Genomic DNA, 24,582 nt, shown 5'->3' on the forward strand with positions numbered 1-24,582 from the left:
GGAAATAAAGGTCTAAAACTTCCTTAATTGTACTGGTACATCGTTAGCAAACTACATTACCCAGCATTCTGAGGGAGTCCTGGAATGACGCTCAGCTTCTCAGAATGTCCAGGGTGGTTTGAAGATGTCCCACACATCTCCACAAGAACCTGAGCAGAACCCAGGAAGCCCACAATAATCCAAAAAACATGACAAGAAACTCGGATGACAAGGAATATATTCAATTATATTTTATTGGAAAACAATAGAAGAATTAAAAACATAGGAATTGGGTAAAATATGGCTAGTACTCGAGCTCAAACTGCATGTTCTTACAGTGTTTTAAATAGCAAGCATTTAAAACCTACATAAGGTTGCTAAAATAATACATCACACTTTACTAAATTAAATTTATAAAATGTCACTGTACAATAAATGTTCAAGAGGCAAATCTATACAAACATACTGTGAGATATTTTTTTACTATAACTATCATGACAAATTAAAATACAATAAAATATAATCTTAACTTTCCATATCTGCCGAAAGCTCCAAAAGTCAAAATGAAATTGTGAAAATGGATTCTTCTTTTTTATGGCGGTTTCTTTATTTAATGAGGATTATTTTTTTTAAAGGAAGTAAGTCAAGAATTGACGTTCCACTGTAGCTAAATGTTTTTTTCTGTTCAGCTATGAAAGAATTCAGACTTTGAAATCAGGACTTGAGCTCTAGTTTTCCTATTCTGTTTTCATGAGGGGGGGGGGCTCTTGTTAGTGACCTATTTTACAGCGAGTACACATCACTAACGTCCATGCATGTTTAAGAGCGCCACCATCCATACAAAAAAAGGCAAAATATTTACCAACAATTACAAAAATAGCAACACAAATAAATTATTTTTTTCTACATTTCTATGCCCCCCCAACTAACCAGCTGTTTCCAATACATGGGATTACCTCCCAAAAACAAGCCCCCCTTAAATGAATAGTCCCCATATCAGAGGCTGTGAAGCCTCGTGTACATTACCTTGTGTCCTTCACTCTTCAAGAGTTCAATTGTGCCGTACAAACGACAGCGCATTTAGAAAGGGTTCAATACAACAGCGCTTTGAATTATTGTACAACTTTAAAAAAACGACGTTTTGACGACCAGGAACAAATCTGGATGAGCAAGAAGAGAAGGTCAACTCATGAAATCCTCCCACGCTGTAGTGGCTGTAGGAGGTGAATAGGCGTCAGAGAGGGTCCACCAGATACCGCTGGACACTCCAGGACTCCTCATAGAAGGCTAGCAAGGCTGGTGGTTGGACCATTCTGGGCTTGAATCTGAACAGGTGGGGGGCCATCGGTCCACTAAAAGAAAAAAAGAATCAAAATACCTCAGTTTCAAAATAAACAGAAGCTGAGAATCCTCATTTTGTACTCCCATACACTATTGTCACATTTACAGATTTGTCAACTTGAATTTTTTAAGGATGTTTATTTTAAATGTCCAGTTGGGCAGATATGAAAGTATAGGAGATCCACCAGAGCAGCCTCAACGGGAGAACATGTGTCCAAACTGCCCTCTCTGAGAAAACCCAGGGCTTTAGAATGGGCTCCCTGTCCAATAATCCTTCTACCTTGGTTGTTCTTGGTCATAGCTTTGGTTTAAACTAAACTTTTAACATCACTGTTGCATTTAGCTGTCCCCTAATACACAAAACCAGTGAGACCCCCCCCAAACTGGAAAGCCAAAAGAACTGTTGAATAAACACGAAGGGAAGGGGATGAACGTTTAAGTCTGGTTTATTGCACGGTCTAGTTTATACCAAGGTTACTACTTATACTTCTGAGTGGCGTTGAAAAGTTTCAAGCCTGACACGATTGTCTCCAGAATTTCGAGGACTTGGATTTGCAGCAAGGACGACACCTTGCTCATACCCCGACTGCGTCGGCGAACGTGCAGGGACACGTGAGACAGAGGAGGAAGTGGTGAGTTCCTCCACGAAACACAAGCACCATTTAGCATTATAGAGGCAAATTCCATTCTATAGTGCAAGATGTGCATATTTTACATGACCAAGTGCACTTCAGGTACTTCCACATGTCAGTTGAAGTATCATAGCGGTTGTGGCATTTCCAAACTTCCTGATATACCGTTTTTTCATTGTGCTAAAGACAATTTTCTGGGTTGGGTTTGCTTCAACATTGCACATGCTAAACACTGGAACTACAGAGTGAATTACACAATTGGTGGCTGACTACACACCTTTTTGCCCCATTGTAACTTTTGCAGGCGATTGTGTCACGGGTGTAAAATTTCACTCGCGTTCATCAGCTTGTGTCACCTTTAGCAGTAATTGGGCTGAGAGAGAATGAATCGCTAGGACGTATAAACCGTGCACCGGGCCTTTTCATTTTCTACGTTGTTCCAGATGAAAGCCAATAGACTTCAGGTTATTTAGAAAAATAACAAATGATACGCATCATTTACTTGGATGGCGTTTTTCTACCTTCCTCAAAGACCCAAAGCGCTTTACAGTCACAGCCCCATCCCCATACTGGTGGCGGCTCCGCTGGCGCCAGCCGCAGAGCGTTTGGAGAGGAATGTTACAGACCAGCTGGACCCCTTCACCTCCCTGCCACAGAGACCCTTACCGCTGAACAGACCCCACATTTTCTGCTGACGTGTTGTGATTGTGGCTCAAAGGTTGGTCAGTAATTTCTTTTAGAACACCACACACGGTATAAGGGCGGCAACAAGCTTCAGTTCTTTTTTTTTGCTTTAATGTTTATGGAGCCACAATACCGGCCAAAACCAGGACGTGTGGAGGTCTTTCTAAGGCTACAGGTCTTTAGCACATCAAATAACCATTTTCCATTGAGATGCTCTAAAATAATTCAGCTTTTCTTCTTTTAAATGATAATAATTGTAGCTTCTTTTCTGTGGATGAAAGGATCTTAAAGTTTTGATTGTGATCTGGGAATCTACTCGTTACTTAGAAGCTATTTGGTTTAGATTGATGAAATCTTCGATCAGGAAGACTGACATAACGGCTGAAAGCTGCGTCACGTACACTGATGAGGTTATGTTCAGGGAGGCTGCAGGCAGCGATGTGGTCCTGAAGGAGCTGCTGAGAGAAGTTCTGGTGCATCTGTGCCGCTTCGTGGGCGTCCATGTTGTTTCCAAGAGCTTTGTTCAAGTCTGCAAGTACAACATAAAGTCACAATCTCTCAACCAAACTCACCTCTCAGCAGGTTTCCCTATCTAAAAAGGCCAGTAGGGTTGACTGTTATCAGAGAAACGCATCTTTTTACTCAGCTGGTCACATGACATCAAGAGAACATTTGATGAACCCACAGACAGATGGGGTTATAAAGCAGATCAAGTGAAACGTGGTGTGAGATAGAGCCCTGCGCGGGACTATTTTCTTCATCCCGCTCCCGCCCGCGCCCGCTGAATTTCTGACCAATCCCGTCCGCTCCAGCAACGTATGCGTTACACTCCCGCCCGCTCCCGCAATATGTATGTCCACTCCCGCCCGCACCCGCAAAACTCAGAGAATTTAGTCCCGCACAGTAATAGAGATGCATTGATTTTGTATCGTCCCCCGTCCCGCAGGAAAAAAACACGTATTTTTATTGATATTATTAAAGAGATTCATGTCCCTCCTCCAGCCTCATCTTTTGATGCATTCCTCTTGTGTAATGTGCAACTTAAATATTAAATATATTTTCACAAATCCTGTTCGGTTAAAAGTGTCCGTGTGTGCGCGCGCAGACAGACGGCCTGAAGCGCGCTCTTAGTAAGAGGCGGGGCGGGGCGCACCCCCAACATCAGGTTACATGACAGAGCCCATTGGGCGTCTCTACCTGGTGCGTTCACAGAGCTTCAGTACATAAGAATCCAACAGCTGCACAGCCTAACGTAGACCGCTAACATATATTCATGAGATGTTCATGGCAGCACTGATCCCGCGGGGTTTATTTTTTGCCGCCCGCTCCTGCCCGCAGCACAATCCAAACCGCCCAATCCCGCGAGATTTGGGTTGGGTCCCGCGGGACCCGGCGGGACCCGATCCCAATGCAGCCCTCTAGTGTGAGAGAGGGATGATGGGAAAGTCTGTACACTTTCTAGTGAGCTGTGATGTTTTTCCAAGAGTGTCTCTTAACTGCAATAAGTCAAATTTGATAAACCCACAAGAACCCATTTTTCCTTCAATAGAAACCTATATGGAAGTCACACCCCTGATGTTTTTCTGTTGCACTGACTTCACCCCATGGGTTCCTATGGCTTAAACTCAATGACCACTGTTGAAATTTTTCAGTTCTAACCAAAGAAAACTAGGAATTTAGAAGCCAATGCATAAAGAAGGCGCAGCACACTGTCGACTTTCAAGGTATGTCAAGTCTGAAAATGAGGTGGAAATCTTTCAGAGGAACAAATAAACACCATGTTGTACCTTTTAGTAGGGCTGAAGACCAGAGCTGAACAGACATGTCAGGAATCTTGCTAGCCAACTGCATGGCAGGCACAACCATGTTGTTGCTTTCCTAAAGAACACAAAGACAGAAAAGCACATTCTTAAAGGATTTGAAGAAACTATGACCACGCTTTGAAGACACTGATGAGGAAAGTCAGAATGTTACTAGAAATCTTCTGTAGACAGACGCATTAAAGAAAATCTGTTCTGGAAATGCTGTGATCTTCACGGACAGAAGAGTGTTTATACGGAGAAGACATCAGAAATGACTGAATCTTCCAGAATATTAATAGGAGGACTGCAGGCCAAAGGCAATGAACCATTGGGAGGCATAAAGCAGATCAGAGAACAGGAGCAGGACGCCAGTGGGGATCTACAGAGAACGAGTAGAACGAGATGAGCTGGTGGCTGTGGCTTGAAACCGGACATTTTTATCAAAGTATAGCTAAAGAAGACATCAGCAAATCAGACAAAAAAGACTGAAAACATGATGATCAATGGAGAACAGTTTGTTTATACAAAAAGAAACAGCAGTCAAACCAGAAAAGGCACTAAATGAACATGGATCCTTGATTTCCACGCTTCCTTGCAAAGAGAGTCAGTCCATCTAAAACGACCTTTTCCTGGTGGTGGTACGGCAGAGGCCTCTCTGAAAGTTCTCAGAATACCAGGCTACTGAGGAGGAAGTAGGAGGCTGCCACTGCTGGGCCCAGCGCGGTGGCTGAGAGCCCATCCTCCCCCCTATCCCTGTTGACAACTATGCCCCCCCTCCAACCTGGTTTCCTCTAACCTTCCTGGCCTTTTACTGATCAGCTGTTTTTATGGCCAACCACAGATGTGCTTCCCAAACCAAAACGGCTGAAACGTCATTTCTGACTCGCCAGCCAGCATGTTTTACCGGCCAAACGATGACCCTATGTTACAGAGAAGCAGCGCATCCTAACTTTATCATTCTGAAATGATAACATGCTGAATGCTGAGAAGAGAGGAAGTCAAAACAGAATTCAAACTTAAAGACAAAAACTTTCTGGTTGGTTTGCTTCTTTTCTGTCAAACAAAAAGTTCGAAAAAGTTTAAAACTTCAAAAATGTTTGATTGAAATTATAAAGATTAAACCCCTTTATTAATTTCTAATCAAAGTCTTTTTACTTTTGCCACTTTCACACCGTTTTCTTTTGCACAGCGGACCAACATTTCATTCTCATAAGGAATGAAATGTTTTTTTTTTACATTTTTTCTTAAGAAAATGAAATAGCAGAAACGGCATGAACACGTCTGTAGCTCTGTCGTGTCCTCTAACAGTAAAGTCAAATTCAAAGCTGCTGAGAAAATGTGGACAGATTTACTGAAGGGGAGCAGATTGACAGACTTTTTCCTAATTCTGCCTCCAGGTGATTCATTTTTACATGAAATGAGAACAAAAACAGCCTAAAAACATGATCATGTTGTGGATTCTTGTCATTGACAATAAAGATGCAGCGCTCTCACGAAGGGGGGGGGCGCTGTAATGTTACAAAGACACTACTAATAAAGTTTCATACAAAGTGTCTCTTATATTTATAAAATACAGTTTTTAATACATGTTCTATGAATTAATTTTGTTGCTTTTATCTGCCACGTCTTAAAGTTCACTCTGTGAAAATATAGTCTGACATTAAACCATGATCACATGATCAAGTCCCGACTGGGGGACCTGAACCAGAACATCAATGGGGGACCTTTCTGTGTGGAGTTTGCATGTTCTCCCCGTGCATGCGTTGGTTCTCACCGAGGACTCTGGCTTCCTCCCACCGTCCCAAAATATGCTTCATTGGTCACTCCAAATGGTCCATAGGTGTGAATGTGAGTGTGCATGGGTGTGTGATATTGTGTGACCCTGCCAAGGACTGGAGACCTCTCCAGGATGTCCCCTGCCTTCGCCCACGAGTGGCTGGGATAGGCTCCAGCAGCTAAAGCGCCTTTAGTTTGTGCCACTGACCCTGTGGTTTCCCAGGACGTAGAAAATGTGGCCCAGCAGAACCAGAGAGCAGGCGGTCAGTCTGTTCAGATCCTCGGCATTAGACATCTTCAAGGTTTCCCTCAGAAAACGCCTGAAAGAACAAAAACAGTAGGTACAAAGCAGATGGTTTCGTCCGTCACACGTCAGGGTTTTAGCCTTACTTTGCCTCGTTGTAGCGTCCCTGAAAGAAGGAGAGGAGGCCCCTGATGTAGAAAGCTGCAGCGCGGAGGCAGTGGGAGCTGAGGAGACCCAAGACAATGAGAAGATACGGACAAATCCACTACTTTAGGATTGACTGAACTGAATTTAGGATTCTGAATCGAATCTTTGAAAGCCGTGGTGTCATTTCTTACCTCACAGGGAAGTTATGATCAGGATTTATTCTCTCCAAGAGACTGTACAACTGAAGGAAAGAACGTCAAATAAATTAGGACACGGATACTTCTCCTCACAATATCCATTTGTACAATCTTCTAAAATAAGCTGCCAAAAACTCTGATCTCTGAATAGTCTGATCATCTTGAAATGGGGCTCACTGGTGCCCTCTAGTGGAGAAGCAACGCAATGGCAAACTACCCCAGAATAGGTGTTAAAAGGTTGAAGAGATTTATGTTTCCATAGCAATGTGGTCTCTAACTGGAAGATTAAAACATCAGGCAATAGAAAATACTATTGAAAAGTATTTATTCAAAGTAATATGCCATGATATTTAGCTAGCTGTAAGTCAAGCAAAGAAACGCTCTGACTTCACTGACCTCCTGGTGTCGGTTTCCTTCCCTTATATACACACTGGCCAAGTTGGTTACGATGTACGTCCAAAGCTCCTGGTGTGTGGTGAGCTTCAATACATCAAGCAATGTAGACACGGTTTAAGCAACAAGCAGCAGCATTTAGCAAAACAGACGAGCATGCGTGATGGGGAAGAATTAGCACGGACTCACCCGCAAAGCTGTGGTAAACTGTGCTTCTGCGTTATCCATGCAGTTCACGGAGATGCAGTACAAACCCTGAGACAGGAAAACCACAGCAACGTTCCTGTTAAAACTGGTGTTTGTGCTCCAGCTGTCTTCAGTAACCTCACAGCTACACTTCAGCAGGTCCTTACAATGACGACATTCACGCCAGCACACTGTCCCCTCAGTTATTGTGGTCGATACGTTCCAGAAATAACCCGCCACAGGTGAAATCCATCAACATTTCCAGATGTTTAAAGGCAGTAAAGCTCCTCACTACACACTGAATCCATCTTTATTAGACATGAGCAGTTTCACACTTCTCTCTCTCTTGGTTAAATGACCTGTAAGTGTGTTATAATGTCCATTCCTCACTATAACCAAGCCCAAAGTGGTATTTTGATCTTTTCATGCATCTCTAAGTATCCCTCTAAAAACCTGCCCGGAGCACGAGCCCCTCCCAATCCAAGAAAAGAAGAAGAACCGCCCCTTCCAGGAAGTGTCTGCACTGCAAGCCCCGCCCCCCAGTCTTACACACCCACTTTTCTCTGTGGAGCTAGCAGTGATCGGCTAAACACTTTCATTGTCTATGCACTATATGCACATCCATCTTTGCTGAAGTTCGGAAGTTGTTTTTTTTGTGGGTCAAACACACAGACGCTGCTAAGGCAGACTCTAGGATGATGTCATGAAATGGGCGGCGCCCACAAGGAGCCAAAGGCGGAGCCTCAGAGATCCAGTCGTCTTACTTCGGGATGGGAAATAAGATGTGGAAATAAGTCATGTTTCATTAAAGAATGTTCTTAAACGTTCCAAATATGATCGTATTTATGGATATAGTTTACTCTGAAAGGATCTACATCAGGGGTGCTCATTACGTCGATCGTGATCGACCGGTGTCTTCAAGGACATGAGGGCAGATCACAGCAAAGATAAAAAAGTACTTCTAAAAAAATCCGTCAATCATCAAAATCCTCAGCAAGAAGTACGGGACTTGATTGACATGCAGAACGGCCAATCGTCCTCTGAAACATAAGTCACTGCACATGCGTGTTTAAATTCACTGCCACTATTCCGTGGCACGTGCTTCTCATGAAGCCAGCTGGCTTTAGAAATGCCATGCTAACGCCAGAAAAGTGTGAGCATCCCTGGAAGTTCAAACGTTCATAGAAAAAGAAGTTCAGGGTTAAAGACTGAAAACAAAGATCTGGGGCCTCATTTATAAAGGTTGCGTACGCACAAAAGAAGGCGTACGCCACTCTCTACGCAATAGTTGAGATTTATAAAAAGAAAACTTGACGGGACAATGTGCGGTCCTTCACGCAAGCTCTGACCCAGGCGTACGCACAAAAACGGGTGAAATGAGAAACGGCGACACCGTCGGCAGATGGAAGAAACACGTGAAAGTGAAAATGACAATACTGCCTCTCAGAAATAACATGAAGACTTCACAAAGCAAGTCTGACAATTAACAGCCTACAGGAACACCCGTTTGATCGATCAGCAGTGAAAACAAAAAAAAAAAATCAAACAAAAATTACAACAGAAATTCAAATGAACACTTATTTGCAAAAAGAAAAGGGAAATATATTCTGCAATATTGGCATGTTGTGCAATTCATCCTCATAAATAATATAGTTAACAGAACGAAATAATGAATAAAACTGATATTCCCTTCAATGTGTCCGTCTGGCGGAGCAGATATAGGTGCGTGCGGACGGACGGACAGACATATTAATTGTCCACTGGGGAAAGTTGTTTTCATATTAAAACATTTCTTCATAAGCTACAGAATTATGGTATTCATGCATATGCCTTTAGTTTGTTTTATTTTTGATGAAACAATGTATGGCGTATGTCTCAACCATTCAGAAAGCAACAAGAAATTACATTTGCGCTGATCAATTTCCCATTTCCACGTGGATTATTACTGACATCTGTAGCTTGTCAGATGTAACTAAATGAATGGAAATAAAATGCCCCATCACAATGCGTAATGACGCACAATGGCTGATCTTGCGCTCTTAGAAGATGTGGCAAATGGAAGAATTCGGAGTGAACGCATCTTTAGACAGCAAGAAGACTTGCTGGCAAACGAGGACGAGTGGCTTATGAGCCGGTTCCGACTTCCTTGAGCCGTCCTCTTGGACCTCTGCGGGCTTTTGGGCCCGGCGTAACAGAGGAGCACTCGGAGAAACCACGCGTCACCCGTACATCTGGCTCTCCGGTGCGGAGTTAAGTTTTTTTGATTTCCTCTCTGTGTTTGCCATGGTTTTGCAATCAATGAATATTCATTTGTGGGCGTTTCACAGACTATTTATGGGCAACTATAGGCGTGTCATGAAGCCGCAAAAGCTGCGCTGCATTTAGAATCGGTTGTGATTTATTAAGGGAAAGATGCGTAGGATGTGCGTGCGCACGGTTTTATAAATCCGAATATTTCTGTGCGTACGCACGTCCTATGTTTCATCTGTACGCCACTTCTGACGCAAATCCTACGCAAAGTTTTACAAATGAGGCCCCAGATCACGATGAAGATTTATGTAACTCTGGCGAGCTGCTCATGCAGCGTCTCTGTACAGAAGACATGGCATGGAAGAGATTGATTGACAGGATCAACAGCCAATCAGGACGCAGAACACAAAGTGCTGTTTAAGGAAAACAAAAGGTGCTGAAAGAAACCTCAAAAGGTGAACCGCGATACAGCGAGGGAACACCGTACACGTTATGAAAAACTGGTTTTCACCGGCGCTGCATAAAAAATTACTTTGGAATTCTTTTAATTCATTCTTTAGAAAACGGATTGGTCCAACCCATGAAGGGATTTTTAAAAACAACCTCTTGTATTTGCAGCCAAACAAAAACAGCTTTTGTCTATAAGTTATTTTAAATCATCTGTTTAGTTCCACTAGTGATGTCTAAAACATGAAGAGTCAAACATCTTCTTGCTGGAACTTTTAGTAACTGATTCCTGTTGACTCTGAAACACATCTATTGTGCATCAAGGTTTGCTAAAATGAGCTGCTTCCCATACTTACCAACAGTGTGTGCAGCTGAGCAGCGTGGTTGGTGAATAACCTGGGGGACTGTTGGCACAGCTGACAGACCTGTGAAATCTGGACAGACAAAGACAGAAAGCTGCTGAGGCCTGCAGCTTCAGCTCCGTGTACGGTAAACCACCTGAACCCTCCCGTTCCAGTGTGGTTTTTAGGATGAGACGTCCTGAAAACAGGACACAGCAGAGGACTGTGAGGAGACACCGCCTACCTCCTGTAAAGCAGTGGCCTTGTGGCCGGTGACCAGGCGACACATGATGATGTGCTCCAGCAGAATGACTTGAAACGTTGAGAGGATGGGGCTGCAGTCCAGCACTAGATGAAGAGATTGACAGGCGGATTCAACAAACGATCAAACAACAGTCCAGACTGTGGGCAGGTTGGCCATCACTCCACCTACTTTTTAGCTTCTCCAGTTGCATGAGGGCCTTGTCCGTGTACTTCTGAGCTTTCTCCAGATAGCCTGCTTGCATGGAGTGCATGACCGTCACCTTCAGGACAAAACTTCGCATTAGTCTGCACTTCACTGAAGCAAACATTACTGAATGGTTTTATTTGAATCAGTAAAGTATTTATGCTGTTCACTACTTCCATAATGACTGAGGCTGTTGTTTCAATGCATGGCTGTAATAGAAGTATTAATGACCTAGAGTGATACCTAAATGGATTCATACTAAGGGATTTGAGTCATGTCAGGAAGTACCATCATCCCATGGAAAGGGAAACTCCTAAAAGCCCTCACTGCTTTTTCTGCAATGCAAAAATGTAGATTGATTTAGCATTACCAAATATACGAGGACACACATGTGCTCCTTGGGGAGCCAATGGAAGAGATCAGCCGGGTTGCTGGGTAGAATCTCGTCGTCGTGGAGTGTAGAGATGGTCTGGATACACTGCTGCAGCTGCTTCAGACAAGGCTTCACACTCTTGACCTGAAGACACGCACGGTTTGTTAGCAGGGCCTGTTTTTGTACCAACAGCTCCAGGTTCAGGAAACAGTTCCCACCTGTCCAGCATCCAGGTAGTGAGTAACCTGTAGGACCAAGAAGAAGACCCGCAGAGACTCCTTCTGGATGGGGTTTCCCTGCCAGTTTTCCACGATGGTTCCACACAGCGACAGAAGAGGATGCACCTCCCCGAGTTTCCGCTCCATCAAAAGCAACTGAAGTGTAGAAAACAAACATTCACAGCATCATATGATGGCATTGTTCTCCATTAGACCATCAATGAAATGTGCTGTTATGTTCTGATGAATGAAACAAACATGTCAAATAAAGCTTTTTGGCTGCAGGAAATAAGTAAGAGCCTCCTAATCAATGGCATAAATACTTTAACGATATCTAAAGCCCCCACTCCACCATGTCATAAGCCATGGTTGTGGGACAGGATGAGATTACTGGCATGGATCAGACTGCAGTTCCTTTGAAGCTCGTCCGGCCACCTTAAGGGACGTCATGCGGTAAATGTATCGTGAGGTATTTGTAAGGATAACGGAAGTTACACACACTTATGTCGTACAGGTGATGCTGCTGTACGATGTCCTGACTCTAGCCAAAATGTGGTGAGGGCCTTGGACTTGTGAATCACAGGGCGACCATGGTGCAGTGGTAGGGCGGTCGACCAATGATCGTAAGTTTCGAGGTTCGTTTCCTGCCTTGCACACCCACGTGTCGAAGTGTCCTTGGGCAAGACGACCCCCCCTTGCCTCTGGTGGAAGGTTGGCGTCAGTGTTTGGCAGCGGAGCCGCCAACAGTGTGTGAATGTGTGAATGGGACTGTGACTGTTAAGCGCTTTGGGCCTTCAAAGAAGCTAGAAAAGCGCTTTAAAAGTATACACCATTTACCATTTATCACGTGATAAACACGTGATACTCTAAGACGCCTGTAGGATGTCCACACAAACGACACATTTCCCTCATTCTAACAGTCAAACTGCATGCAGACGCCAAAACCTCGTTTCCACTAAGCGGTAGCGTCCCGTCTAGACAAGCCTGGTTTTTTAACCGTTTCCATTATAAAATGACCCATTAAGCTGGACCGAATTGTACCATTTTAGGCCCCCATTGGCTGTGGGTCCGTAGAAAAATGGAACAGACCGGTTAGGGTGGAGCTACTATTGGCACCCATTCATTGGTCAGTACAGCAAAAGAAAGCTCCAAGAAGACAGCCGCTCTTCGCCGCCCACAATCTGCTCTCTAACAACATTAAAAGCTTTGTTTATACGAAGTAGCAAAAGCCAATGAGCTGCTGGAGGACCTCCATTGTTGTCGTAGTTAGCTTCACTCCACATGCGCCGTGACGGCCCAACTTGGAGTGGAAACGCTCACTTGAATTCCTTGGACCATTCTAAACCATACCGGACCAGACCGGACTGCTGAGTGGAAACCAGGCTCAACAGACTCCTTGCACAGGGTCAGGGGTGGCCTGTACGGTGAGCCCTGAACAGGTTTGACCATTTTTTCTCCCACAGACAGCCTGTATCCGCCCCTAAGGGCATTTGGGGTTAAGGCCGACACTAAACAGCAGGAGTGGTGTCTGTGTTCAATAGAGAAAGTCGCAGAATTCAACCCCACAAAGAATCTGCTGGGCGAGCTGAGGAAGACTTTAGGACAGCCGTCGATAGATAAAACAAGAACCAGGTGAAAACAGATGCAAATCCAGAAAACTTGACTGTGAAATTGCAGATACTGCCGATTATAAAGATGCTACAGCAAAAGTGTCATGATCAAACAAATGAGGGATTTTTTTGGGAGGTGGACAGTGCAATTAAGACAAAAAATACTCAAACTCACCATTCCTTTACTGAGAAGAAATAAGGCCCTTTAAAAGAAAAAAAAAAAACAAATCATTAGACATCTAAAACATAAGATCTTCTGCATCTTTTAGAAAATTGAAGTTGGAGACATAAACTTGAGCTTGGTTGACTTTAGTTTATTCCATGCTCCAGGTGAAAACTCGATTCCGATTGGCTGCTGGGTGTGCATTCAAAAGGAAAAACGCACAGTGATAACCGCGAGCCTAAAAAAGTAGTTCCGGTCACCTAGCTTAAATGTTCTGTATCACTGCTCTGGCTTCTTGAAAACAACCTTTAACTTCATCGTCTGGACAAAAACAGGCGGTAAGAGGAGAACTTTCTCTCTGAACTGATGCTTTAGGCCATCGGGATGAACAGCATATGGATCGCTTTACTTTGCCGCTGCAGTCGAGATCAGAGGTCGGATCGGCGCGTTGTCACGTTAGCGTAACAACTATGCAACAAATAGTCCGTTTTTAGTGAAAACAGCGATCCAAACCAAAAAAATAACCAGAATAAAAATACTAAAAAACTGATTAAACAGTTATTTATTTCATAAGTGACCATCGTATGGGTGGGTTAGTGGCACACAAAGTCTGCATTATCAGAAATTAAGTTACTTCATGTCGGAGTGAGCCTGTTCTCATTTCCCCTGATCTCTTTGTTTACATTCTCTCCCACTAGCTTACAGCTCCTCACATCGCCAACCGAACATCATCAAAATGGTGAGCAGTAATGGAGCTATCCAGACGTAGAGTTTAGATCCGGATTCCAGGTCAGACCAGGAAAACGGAGACGTTCATGGATCTATTTGTCTGACAGCGGATGATCAGAATGGAGCAGAGCAGGGAGCTTGTACCATTGTAGCTTCTACATCAAGCTTTTTCAAACTGCATTTTTCATCTGCTCCTGTTTCACAACGATTTGAGTAAAGAAATCTTCAGAAATGCATGTTGAATTTTCTTTACATCCTCAGAAAAATGCCACAAAACTTGTTCAAAACAGCTTAATCATTGGAGTGGGTCTTTAACATCTACACATATCTGTACTACAATACATAGTACTGTGTGAAGTACACCAAAAATCCTCTGGAATACCTGGTGTATTCGGAGCCCACCACTCTGGCATATTCGGCTCCAACACCTAGAAGGTCACAAGCCGACACCAAGTCTTTCTCCAATGTATGAAGTTGCTACAAAGATAAAAACATCAAGGGAAAGGGAAATGAACTTCATGTCTAGTAGAAAAACCTCAACGTAAATCACAAATCAACATAAATCAATACAAAACAAATGTTAATGATTGCACGTGTGTGTGTGTACTGGGTCTTACAGGGCTGACCCGGTCTACATGAACCAGTGCTACATACATACCGCTAACTGGAACAGCAGCCTGCAGTGCCAGTAAGGAGTCTGCTGGGAGATCTGGATGGCTTTGCGTAGCAGAGGCTTTGCAGAGTCCACCATGTTCTGAAACGAGATCATGGAACCACATGAAGGCTCCACAGAGGTCCACTTCCGCCGGTTCTCTACCTGTCCACTACAAACCTGTTGGCAGTAAAGTTCGGACAAGATGCTGGCCGCTTCGAATTTCACATCTTCAAATTGAGGGACTTGCTGAGATATAAACCACTGGAAGAACAACGACGAGCACAGACAAAGGTTGCATTAGTTCTCATTCTCACCCAACAGTGGACCACAGTAGACCACACCGGAGGAAGACCGTCTGAGCCCGAACTCATAACAACAACCAGCGAAGTCCCTTCAACTCTAAACGCGAATTTTCAACAAGCTTCTTGCAAAAATGATCTTCAACAATGAGGAGTTAATTGAGGACTTCCGCCGATGGCCGTTCCGTGCGCGCGCGGCCTACACCGTTCCCGCTCTACGCAGCATCCCCGCTCTTTCCCAGATCACGCGCCCCTCACCGCTTGCTCCAAATGGTTGCGGGCCAGCTCGCTGTTCTTGGTGTGATGGTAGAGAACGGAGCCCAGCTGAAGGTGTGTCCGAGCCTCGATCCTCTGTGGAGGCTTAAACTGAAACACGGCCTGGAGACAATGCACACACAGTCGAATTTTGGGCGGACTAGAGGTTCGAAAATGTTCCGCGAACCCGAGAAGGGCGAGGTACCAGCGCTCAGGGGCCTCTACGTTTGACGCCATTTTCCCAGACAACAACAAGTATTTCAGCGCTTATGACGAGACCGCGGGTTGCCAGGTATGACGGAAATTTAATGCATTTGCTTTTTGCATTTTCCAAAAACCAATAGTAAATGGCGTATAGGATCACAATTATTAAAATGATTGATGAATTTGCATGTATAGTAAAACATTAACATTTATTTTTTTGATAGTGATACTGCTCAGTTTGCTTCCACGGGAATTTACTTTTTTTCAAGTAAAATTAAGGGGAGACTTTCACAAAATATTGTACTTGACAATACATCTACAGACTTTTCTGTATTTCTAAATAAATTTGGATGTTTTTACTTACTGTTCACAACTTTTTTATTATTATTATTTTACAGATATTTGAGTGAGCTTTATGAAGGCAATACAATTGTTTTTCCCCACGCCATATTCTATTTTTATTCAATACATAGAATGTAATACAAATACAAAAAAAATGCCAGTATGTTTTTGACAGAATTTTAAAAGCAAAACTGATAAAAACGGGTTGACACCAAATCTGGCAACCCAATGTTGACTAAAATATCGCGAGACTTTAGCACAATAACAATGTTCGCAGTTGGAGGTTGGAGTCGACTGCTTTCACGCTCTGCCCCTCCTCGAGATCCAGAAGAATCTTTAGCGCCGCAGCGGAAAGCTTAGACGTCTTCTGCCAGGCGGGATATTAACGCATGACGGGTGTCTGCGGCAAACATCTCCCAAGACGTCAACAACCTGGAAGACGTGGCGACGCATGTCAGGTTGAGTTTAGAGTCTACGCCTCCTGCAAGTAAACAAGAGTTGTGCTGCAGGAGCTTTAGGGCAGACTGCTGACCCACCGACATCTCCCCAGGCTCGGAGGTTTGTAAACACTGGATCTTTTCAGACACACGGAGATTATTGGACACACATGCGGTCATGGACGTGTCTATTTGAATCAGACTGTGTTTGTTTGTGCCATTAATTATCTCTCTGTTGGTAATGCCGTACACATAATCGGTAGTGAGTTTGGTTCATAAAAGCTGGAATTCCGACGCTCGCTCGCCCTCTGAACGCGGCACACTGAGGTGTTTGGAAACACAGCTGTAGTCTCACGTACGAATCGAGTAACTCCGACCAAACACGGGCATATTCATGCACGTGCGCATGTATTTGTGTGTACGGCATTCTAACCGCTTTGGGGTCTTTTTTAGGTCACGCATGGCCCACCCCGTGCAGGAGCACCAGAGCCGCCTGCCCGTGGCTCAGGCCGCGGTGCTGGCCCTGCCTGCGTCCAGCCAGACCCAGGTGAGTTTACAGACAGGTGACCCGATCATGATGCCTGTTCTGTTTATGGCTGCAGGAACCTTTTAATCATCCAGGAAAACGCTGAAAAGTGCGTGACATGTCTGTCAGTGTGGCTGAGACTCTTCAGGCTCGTGCTGGGTTGTGTTGCTCTGGACTCCTACAGGCTTACATGTTGTAAACAGGCACAAAAAGGTCACACCTGCAAGTCTATTTATGGAGGCGCTGACTCTGGAGACCCTTGCAGGCTGCTCATGTTTACTTCAGAGCTACCTCAAGAACTATACTTCTTTACTTGATGTTTAAACAGCCAAACTAGTGACAGTTCAACCTTTTTGTTATTTCCCATCACAGGCTTAGGGAAAGGTGCAAAAGTTCCAAATATTGTGAAATTAATCTTGACTTCTGCACACTGACCATTCTGGCCCTTTTTTTTTTTTTTTGAAAGACTGTTCTTCTCATTTTTAGCCTAGTTTTGTTGTTAAAGTGATTTATCTGTGAAACATTTATCTGGCATTCAAACCTGATTTTGCTTTATAAAAATATAGGAAGCTGCAGCAAAGCATGCAGACACAACCTTGTAATCCTGATCTTAGTGCAAACATGTCCACACTATCACTTTCAAATCTACAGTTTGGGGCATTTTCCTTGAGGTCCAGTGGAAAAAATCAAAGGACTCAATTGTAAAATGTTGCTGTGGCCATAAATTGCGTCAGAGCTTTGTTTGTTTGTTTAGATGTTTGTTGGTTAGGTCAATTTTTTGCCCAAATCAAAAGAACCCGTATCACTTTCTAGGACATAGTTTCTGCAGTGCAGCAGTAGTTCTTTAGACTGTTGGCACAGAGTGAGCTCGCCCCCACTTCCCGTCATCCATCTGTTAACATGCGCTCCCGTTAGCTTACTGCCCCTCACAGCCCCAGCCTAAATGCCTGTTCACACCGGGACGAATTTCGCCGGCGATTTTCGCCGACGTTTAACGCCTCGTGACTAAACAAAGGGCACCAACGAGAGTGTGCACACCGACGCGAAAAAACGCCACGCGCCAAAGCGTCAAAAAAAAAAACGCCTCGGGTTCGTTTTTTTTTTTCGACGCGTCGCGTCGAAATCTATTCGACCAATGAGAATGGCGCTTTTGCACACGTGTCTGGAGCTTCTGAAGTTACAGTAAAACACAACTTGGGGGCGCTCAAACACAAAACTGCCTTGCTGAGCACACATACCAGCGAAGAAGATAGACGCCAAGTAGCGTCTACACAGCCGCAAAGAAATAATGACGGACATTCTAAAATATCCCCGAACCAAGCACCAGTTGGAGCTACTAGTGCTTGAAATATTCATGTTTTCTTTGTATTATTCTGACAAGCGCGTAAATACTTGCTCTCTTCTTCTGAGTGAAAAGCGACTTTAAGAAGCGTAAAGTTGCGCAGCGCCACCTTGTGTACAGGAGTATTTCTGTTTACATTAAGCGCCATCTAATGTCAGGGAATGAAATTGCATGTTCACTCGGCTCACCGTCAGCGAAAATCGCCTGGGTGTGAACACAAAAAACGTGGCGAAAAACGCTGGCGAATAACGCCTGGCGAATATTCGTCCCGGTGTGTACGGGCCTTAAGATTAGCGCTGCGACATCAGATCTGTCCATCCGGCCAGTTCTGATCCAGATTCCTGCCCAGACAGGAAAACGGAGACGTTCATGGATCTGTTTGGCTGACAGTGGATGATCAGAATGGAGCTTATGGCCTGATGGTTGTTGTTTGTACAAACTTTTCCCAACGACATTTTTTCATCTGCTCCTGATTTGAACAAAGAAATACTCAGAAACGCAGTTTTAGGCTTAATTTTCTGTACTTATGTCCTCCATCATGAGAAAAATCCTACAAGAGCATGTTTAAAAAAACACAATTTTGATTAGAGAGGGTCTTTACGGGGGGGTTTCAGGCCACTCAGCCCACCAAAAGGTTCAAAATGAATGAATCCTTTGTTTGTCCAGTGTGAGTGGTGAAACACGTTTGTTTTTAACTCAAACAAACGGCTCGCCTTGATTAAAGGCCATGACGGTGTTTTCTCTCTTTGTTGTGAGTCAACAGTTTAGTGTTGTGCATTCTTTGGACCAATTTCTCCTGACAGATAGCAGTGGGTGCTGATAAGCATGTGACCTACACAATGATAAACTGATAAAAAAGGGAAACCTTATCACTTTAAAAACAAGCACCTTATTGCTGCTTTGAGGAGGTTTAGAATGGAAGCTGATCTGTTTGGAAGGTGAGAAATGTGTCTGCCAACAGGACTTGAGGCCCCGATTGTCTGCTGTGGACTCCCTGCTCTGTGGTGCATTCGCTGGAGCTGTGGCCAAAACAGTTATTGCTCCCCTGGATCGCACCAAAATCATTTTCCAGGGTAAGGCTATGCATGGCTGTGAGAGAGTCGCTATTTTCCTCTAACCTACAACCTTCTCTTTGCTTATATTTGACTCTTTTTACTGGACGGGTTTCTAACGGCTGCTCTTCTTGTTGTTGCAGTGTCCTCGAAAAGATTCTCGGCCAGGGTGAGTCCAGCACGAGGTGCTCGTAAATGTTATGGTGTTTTTCTCTCAGTGATAACACAGGCAGTAAATGGCACGTGCTTGTGATCATTTGTATCAGCGCTTCCCAGTAGCTGACATTTGTCAGGGTTTCTGCAGCACACTGGAAAAGCACAAATGCAGAAAGTTCACGGCCATTTCTGCCCTCCATTGTTCTTGTACTTATTCTGGTTCAGACGTTAATACAGTCATCCTCAGAACTGTTCATGTTGGATCACTTCTGATTATGCAATAAGATCAGCGGCATCGGCCCGTTTTCTGTCCAGGAGGCCTTCCGGCTCATTTACTGCACGTACCTGAAAGATGGGCTGCTCAGTCTGTGGAGGGGGAACTCTGCGACCATGGTGAGGGTCATGCCCTACGCCGCCATCCAGTTCTGCTCACATGAACAGTACAAGAAACTGCTGGGGGGGGATTATGGCTCCCAGGAAAGGTAAGGACAAAGTTTGGGCTTCGTTCTGTCTGAGAACACATTCTGCATCTTAAAACTTTCCCAGTCTATTCCGTCAAGTGCAGCTTGTTTGAGTTGCTGATGAGTGAATTCCTCTGCAAACAATCCCTTCCAAAAGTATTGCAGCAGCAAAGTCCAGTCCTGTTTTTTTATGTACTGGAGACATTTGGATTTCAGAGCAAACGACAAAAATGAGACCAAAGTTAAGAATTCCAGCTTTTATATGAAGGAATCAACATCTAGATGTGATATGTACCCACTTTTAAACTCAGCTAAAGAATTACAACACGTAGTAGTAGTAGTAGTAGTAGTAGTAGTAGTAGTAGCTGTAGTTGTAGTAGTAGTTGTAGTTGTAGTAGTTGTAGTAGTAGTTGTAGTAGTAGTTGTAGTAGTAGTTGTAGTAGTAGTTGTTGTAGTAGTAGTTGTTGTTGTAGTAGTTGTTGTAGTAGTAGTAGTAGTAGTAGCTGTAGTTGTAGTAGTAGTTGTAGTTGTAGTAGTTGTAGTTGTAGTAGTAGTTGTAGTAGTAGTTGTAGTAGTTGTTGTTGTAGTAGTTGTTGTAGTAGCAGCAGCAGTAAATTTAGTGTTATAACAATAACAAACTAAAACACAGATGCTGGCAGACCAAGTTTGTCCGGTTGGAGTTCAGCTTGGAGAGTCTTCCAAATGGAGGCGGCATGACTGATGGGGGGGGGGGGGGGGGGGGGGTGTTTGCCTTTTAGACTGACTGTAAAGATTAGCTGTCTTTGTTTCAGGGCCCTACCTCCGTTCCCACGTTTACTGGCAGGTTCTCTGGCCGGTACCACTGCCGCCACGCTCACCTACCCTCTGGACGTGGTCCGAGCCAGAATGGCAGTCACTGCCAAAGAAATGTAAGTGATCAGAGAGCCGCCCTTCAACTGGCCATCATTGGCCAGCACCCCAAACCACAACGCGAGAGGACTTCTCACAGGCATCTAGACTTATTTTAAAAACCTGAACCTACTTTTTATGTGTATAGAGAGCTTTTTAACACATTAACTAAATGCAGCAAACCAGAACGCAACATTTGAATACAAAAACGAAATACATGTACAGGGAGTCGTGTTCAAAGCGTACAGAAGAGATAAGAAGAGTGACGCAGGACAAACACTGAAACATAAATGCTGTGTTGATAATTGTGGTCATATATCCCATGTCTTTGCACAAACGTCGTCTTTGTGGTACAGTCGACAGGTCAAACAATCCAGAGACACACAGTTCAGCAGGACTTTCTGACCCAGTTTATAAGAAGACCCTTTCTAGCACAGAAAGTATGCATTTTGTGAAGTTGGCTATTGTATTTATAACATTTTAATTTAGTTTAATTTATAACAGCATCGATCAAACCCAATAGTAAAAACAAGATTATTGTTTAAGTCAGCAGACAGAATTGCATTCATTTCCGGACCAATGGGATCCCAGCATAGCTGTACAGGAACAAAGCAGTGTGTAAGAGAAGCAATCCAAGTCTTCAAACACAACCGAGACGAGTCCACTTTGAATTTTTGCCGTTCATGGGGAGAAATGTGAGCTCATCTCTTTGTGATCTGATTGGTTTAATGATTGAATTCTAGATCTCCTCTAAAAGTTCTGACTGGGCTTTTAGTGTTGATGTATGTTCCTACAGCCATAAAGGGTTCATAAAACGTGATATCTGACCTTTACGACTCAGTCATGCTTTGTTTTATTGGCCGGATCATTTAAAGAACTACAACACAATTTGTTTAGCAGTATTTACTAAAGCAGGTTCAGAGGCAGCTGTTTGCTTGTTTAACTAAATTACCATTATAGCACTGAGATTGTTTCACGGTACACTAATAACTGAAGAAACATGTAGGCACTTGATCACATGGTGTTCTGTGTTTGGAGCTGGTTGTAAATGTTTTTTCATTCGTTTTCTAACCCGTTTGGTCCCTTTCGGGGTCACGGGGCTGCTGGAGCCTATCCCGGCCACTTGTGGGGGATGGCAGGGGGCATCCTGGACGGGTCACCTGTCTGTCACCGGGCCACAATCACACACCCATGCACACTCACACTCACACCTAGGGACAATTTAGAGTGACCAAGGAACCAATGAAGCATGTTTTTGGACGGTGGGAGGAAGCCGGGGTCCCAGAAGAAAACCCACACATGGAATGGAAACAAGTTTATTTCAAATATAAAAAAAAAAGAGAAAATAAAGAAAACGCTCACACTCGAGAAAAAAGAGGAAAAAAAACATTATTATAAACACAAACAGAAAAAGAAATATGAACACATATATTATGAACAATTATAAGACTATACATATTCGAAAAGGAGTGAGAAGAAGTATAAACTTATATAAACTCACCCCCTATTCCTCATCAATATTAATGACATTAGCAAGCAGCTTCTTTATTTATATATAATGTTTTATAATATAATCTATGTGGCTATAAAATATAATACTTTCTATAGAGTACTGTCATAAATACTAATCATGAATTATGATTGAAAAATACTAAGATAAAAATAATATACATAAACATATTATTTACATATATACCGACGGGAGAACATGCAAAGTCCACACAGACTTTGGTGTCCTGGTTCAGGTCCCACAAGGACAGGCAAGAGCGCTAACCACTGTACCACAGCCATCAGTGGAACTCTGCTTATCAGACCATAAGGTGCTCCACTTCTGCTGTTTTAAAAGCGCTTTATAAATAAAGTTGACTTGACTTGACTCCACAGTATTGACTGCATCAAGCAAAACGGTCAGATAATGTGATAGACTAAACTACCCAGAATGCCTAGGGAGGCAGTGGGGTTGGTGGGAACGTTTTCAGTGAGCTCTGTTGTTCATGTGCGCCGCTTTTGTCTGCACTAAGCAGCCGTTAGCAGAGAGCGCAGCACGACTGACCTTTGTAGGAAACCAGTCGGTGTGGAAACGTACTGAATCGGAGAGTACACGTCAGTTTGTCAGGATTAAAGGAGCTTTAATTATCCGATACTGAATTTTCCCCTACAGGTACAGCAACATTATGCACGTCTTTGTCCGCATTTCCCAAGAAGAAGGAGTGAGGACTTTGTACAGAGGGTTCACGCCCACCATCCTCGGTGTCATCCCATATGCAGGGATCACGTTCTTTACTTATGAAACCCTGAAAAAACTCCATGCAGGTAATCGCTGTTCTGTTCAGGACACGTTTGAATTCTGATGAGTGAAATGGCGTGGATTCAAGCGGTTGGTGTTTTTTTTTTTTTATCCCAATAATGTATGTGCAGAAAGGACAAAGCGATGTCAGCCTTACCCCCATGAGCGCTTGGTCTTCGGAGCCTGTGCCGGCCTCATCGGACAGTCTGCTTCTTACCCTCTGGACGTGGTGCGGCGGCGCATGCAGACGGCGGGTGTCACAGGCTCATCCTACTCTACGATTGTGGGGACGATCCGGGAGATCGTGACGAAGGAAGGAGTGGTGCGCGGATTGTACAAGGGCCTGAGCATGAACTGGCTGAAAGGGCCCGTTGCCGTGGGGATCAGCTTCACCGCCTTTGACATCACTCACGACCTTCTGCTGAAGCTGCATCAGATGGGTTACTCCATCAGCTGAATGGAGGGTGAGCCAGAGAGACCATGGTGAGGACGGTGTCTGCTCTGTGCAGTCCAGCTGTGGGGGGAAAAACGCACATCAGGAGCTTTCGGTCAGAGAGACGAGGCTCGTTTTTTTAATGGACATCATAGCTTGGCTGTCAAATCACAGCACATCAGACTGTCACTAAAGAACTGCCGTTTGGAGCGGTTAGAACGCTTAGAAAAAACCCTGAATCAGCAGGAAAATCCTGGGTTTTAATGATTTCTACTGAAGCAAACTGTCATTTCTGCTTTAACCTTAAACTACAGTCTCTTTAGTTTCCGTGTTGGAGTTTAGTTCTACTGATCATTTTGTGCTACAAAGTGAATATATGCTAAAGTAATGCTGGTGCCTGGGACCAGTGAGTTTATACTGATGGGAGAGGATTGTGTCAGCAGGCCTGCACAGTTTCTCTGTCCCTCCAAGACTGAGCTGAATCAGAACGTCCTCATGTATGTGTCATAGACCCTAATCAATAAAAATCGATGTAAATCAGCAAATGGTTCATGTTGGAATCATTGAGTTCCTTTATTGGAGTGTTTTGTCATTGCCGTGGACATTTCATGGCTACAACTGATCCACAGACGTCTGTTCAGCATGACCTTGCAGTGAAGGATGGCGGCCCTGAGCAGGAAGCCTCCTTTTCCACATGAGGGCGCCATGCAAGAGCGAGACTCCCAGCAGCATGAGTGGAAGTCTGCCTGTAAAAGTGGATGTCAGAAATGGAGCAGGGCGGTAAACAAAGACTCTCTGCACATGTAAATGACCCCCCCCCCCCCCCCACTCTATGTGAGGAAAATAGTTTAGATCCCACTGATGTAAAGATTTAGACCACTGTCACCGCTCAGCTATCTATGTGAACAAGGAGTCAAGCACAAATAGACAATAAACTTTCTTTTTTTTTAACTTTGAAATAATCCTTAATTTTTATTTCACTTCTGAAGGCATCATTTTCAGGCATGTAGGATGGAAATATGTTTAAAATGATTCATTTACATCCAGCCTGCTCCTATCCAGTTCTCCCGTCTTGCTGCTGATCGCTTTTTTACATTCTGACTGAATGAACACCTGAACACCTGCTGCAGGTAAGCAGGAGCATACAGAGGTGCAAAACAGGTGTGTGTGTGTGTGTGTGGGGGGGGGGGGTCGTCTTCCTGTTATAGAGTAAAGAAGCTGGTTCATCTGAACGTCATGTCAGCGTGTTTAGACCGTCTTTTTTTCTTCCTCCTCGTTCAACCAT

General features: G+C 44.0%; 2 protein-coding genes across 2 annotated transcripts; one reads left to right on the forward strand and one right to left on the reverse strand.

The window, feature by feature from the left end:
* Positions 1-205: 205 nt before the first annotated feature.
* mau2 (MAU2 sister chromatid cohesion factor) lies at positions 206-15,434 on the reverse strand. The gene is made up of 18 exons (XM_004067594.4): positions 15,173-15,434; positions 14,793-14,876; positions 14,619-14,714; positions 14,343-14,437; positions 13,244-13,271; positions 11,459-11,614; positions 11,238-11,384; positions 10,853-10,943; positions 10,664-10,767; positions 10,435-10,512; positions 7,385-7,450; positions 7,199-7,282; positions 6,797-6,846; positions 6,605-6,682; positions 6,423-6,534; positions 4,424-4,514; positions 3,038-3,165; positions 206-1,331 (listed from the first exon to the last, which is right to left on the reverse strand). The coding sequence occupies exons 1-18, from the start codon at positions 15,404-15,406 to the stop codon at positions 1,257-1,259; spliced, it is 1,797 nt and encodes a 598-aa protein (XP_004067642.1). The 5' UTR covers positions 15,407-15,434; the 3' UTR covers positions 206-1,256.
* On the forward strand, positions 15,385-23,842 carry LOC101167609 (mitochondrial coenzyme A transporter SLC25A42-like). The gene is made up of 9 exons (XM_004067595.4): positions 15,385-15,461; positions 15,993-16,273; positions 16,606-16,699; positions 18,982-19,093; positions 19,216-19,241; positions 19,544-19,710; positions 20,481-20,597; positions 22,739-22,890; positions 22,996-23,842. The coding sequence occupies exons 3-9, from the start codon at positions 16,613-16,615 to the stop codon at positions 23,319-23,321; spliced, it is 987 nt and encodes a 328-aa protein (XP_004067643.1). The 5' UTR covers positions 15,385-15,461; positions 15,993-16,273; positions 16,606-16,612; the 3' UTR covers positions 23,322-23,842.
* Positions 23,843-24,582: the final 740 nt, after the last annotated feature.

Source organism: Oryzias latipes, chromosome 4 (assembly GCF_002234675.1).
Source record: "Oryzias latipes chromosome 4, ASM223467v1".
Classification (NCBI taxonomy): domain Eukaryota; kingdom Metazoa; phylum Chordata; class Actinopteri; order Beloniformes; family Adrianichthyidae; genus Oryzias; species Oryzias latipes.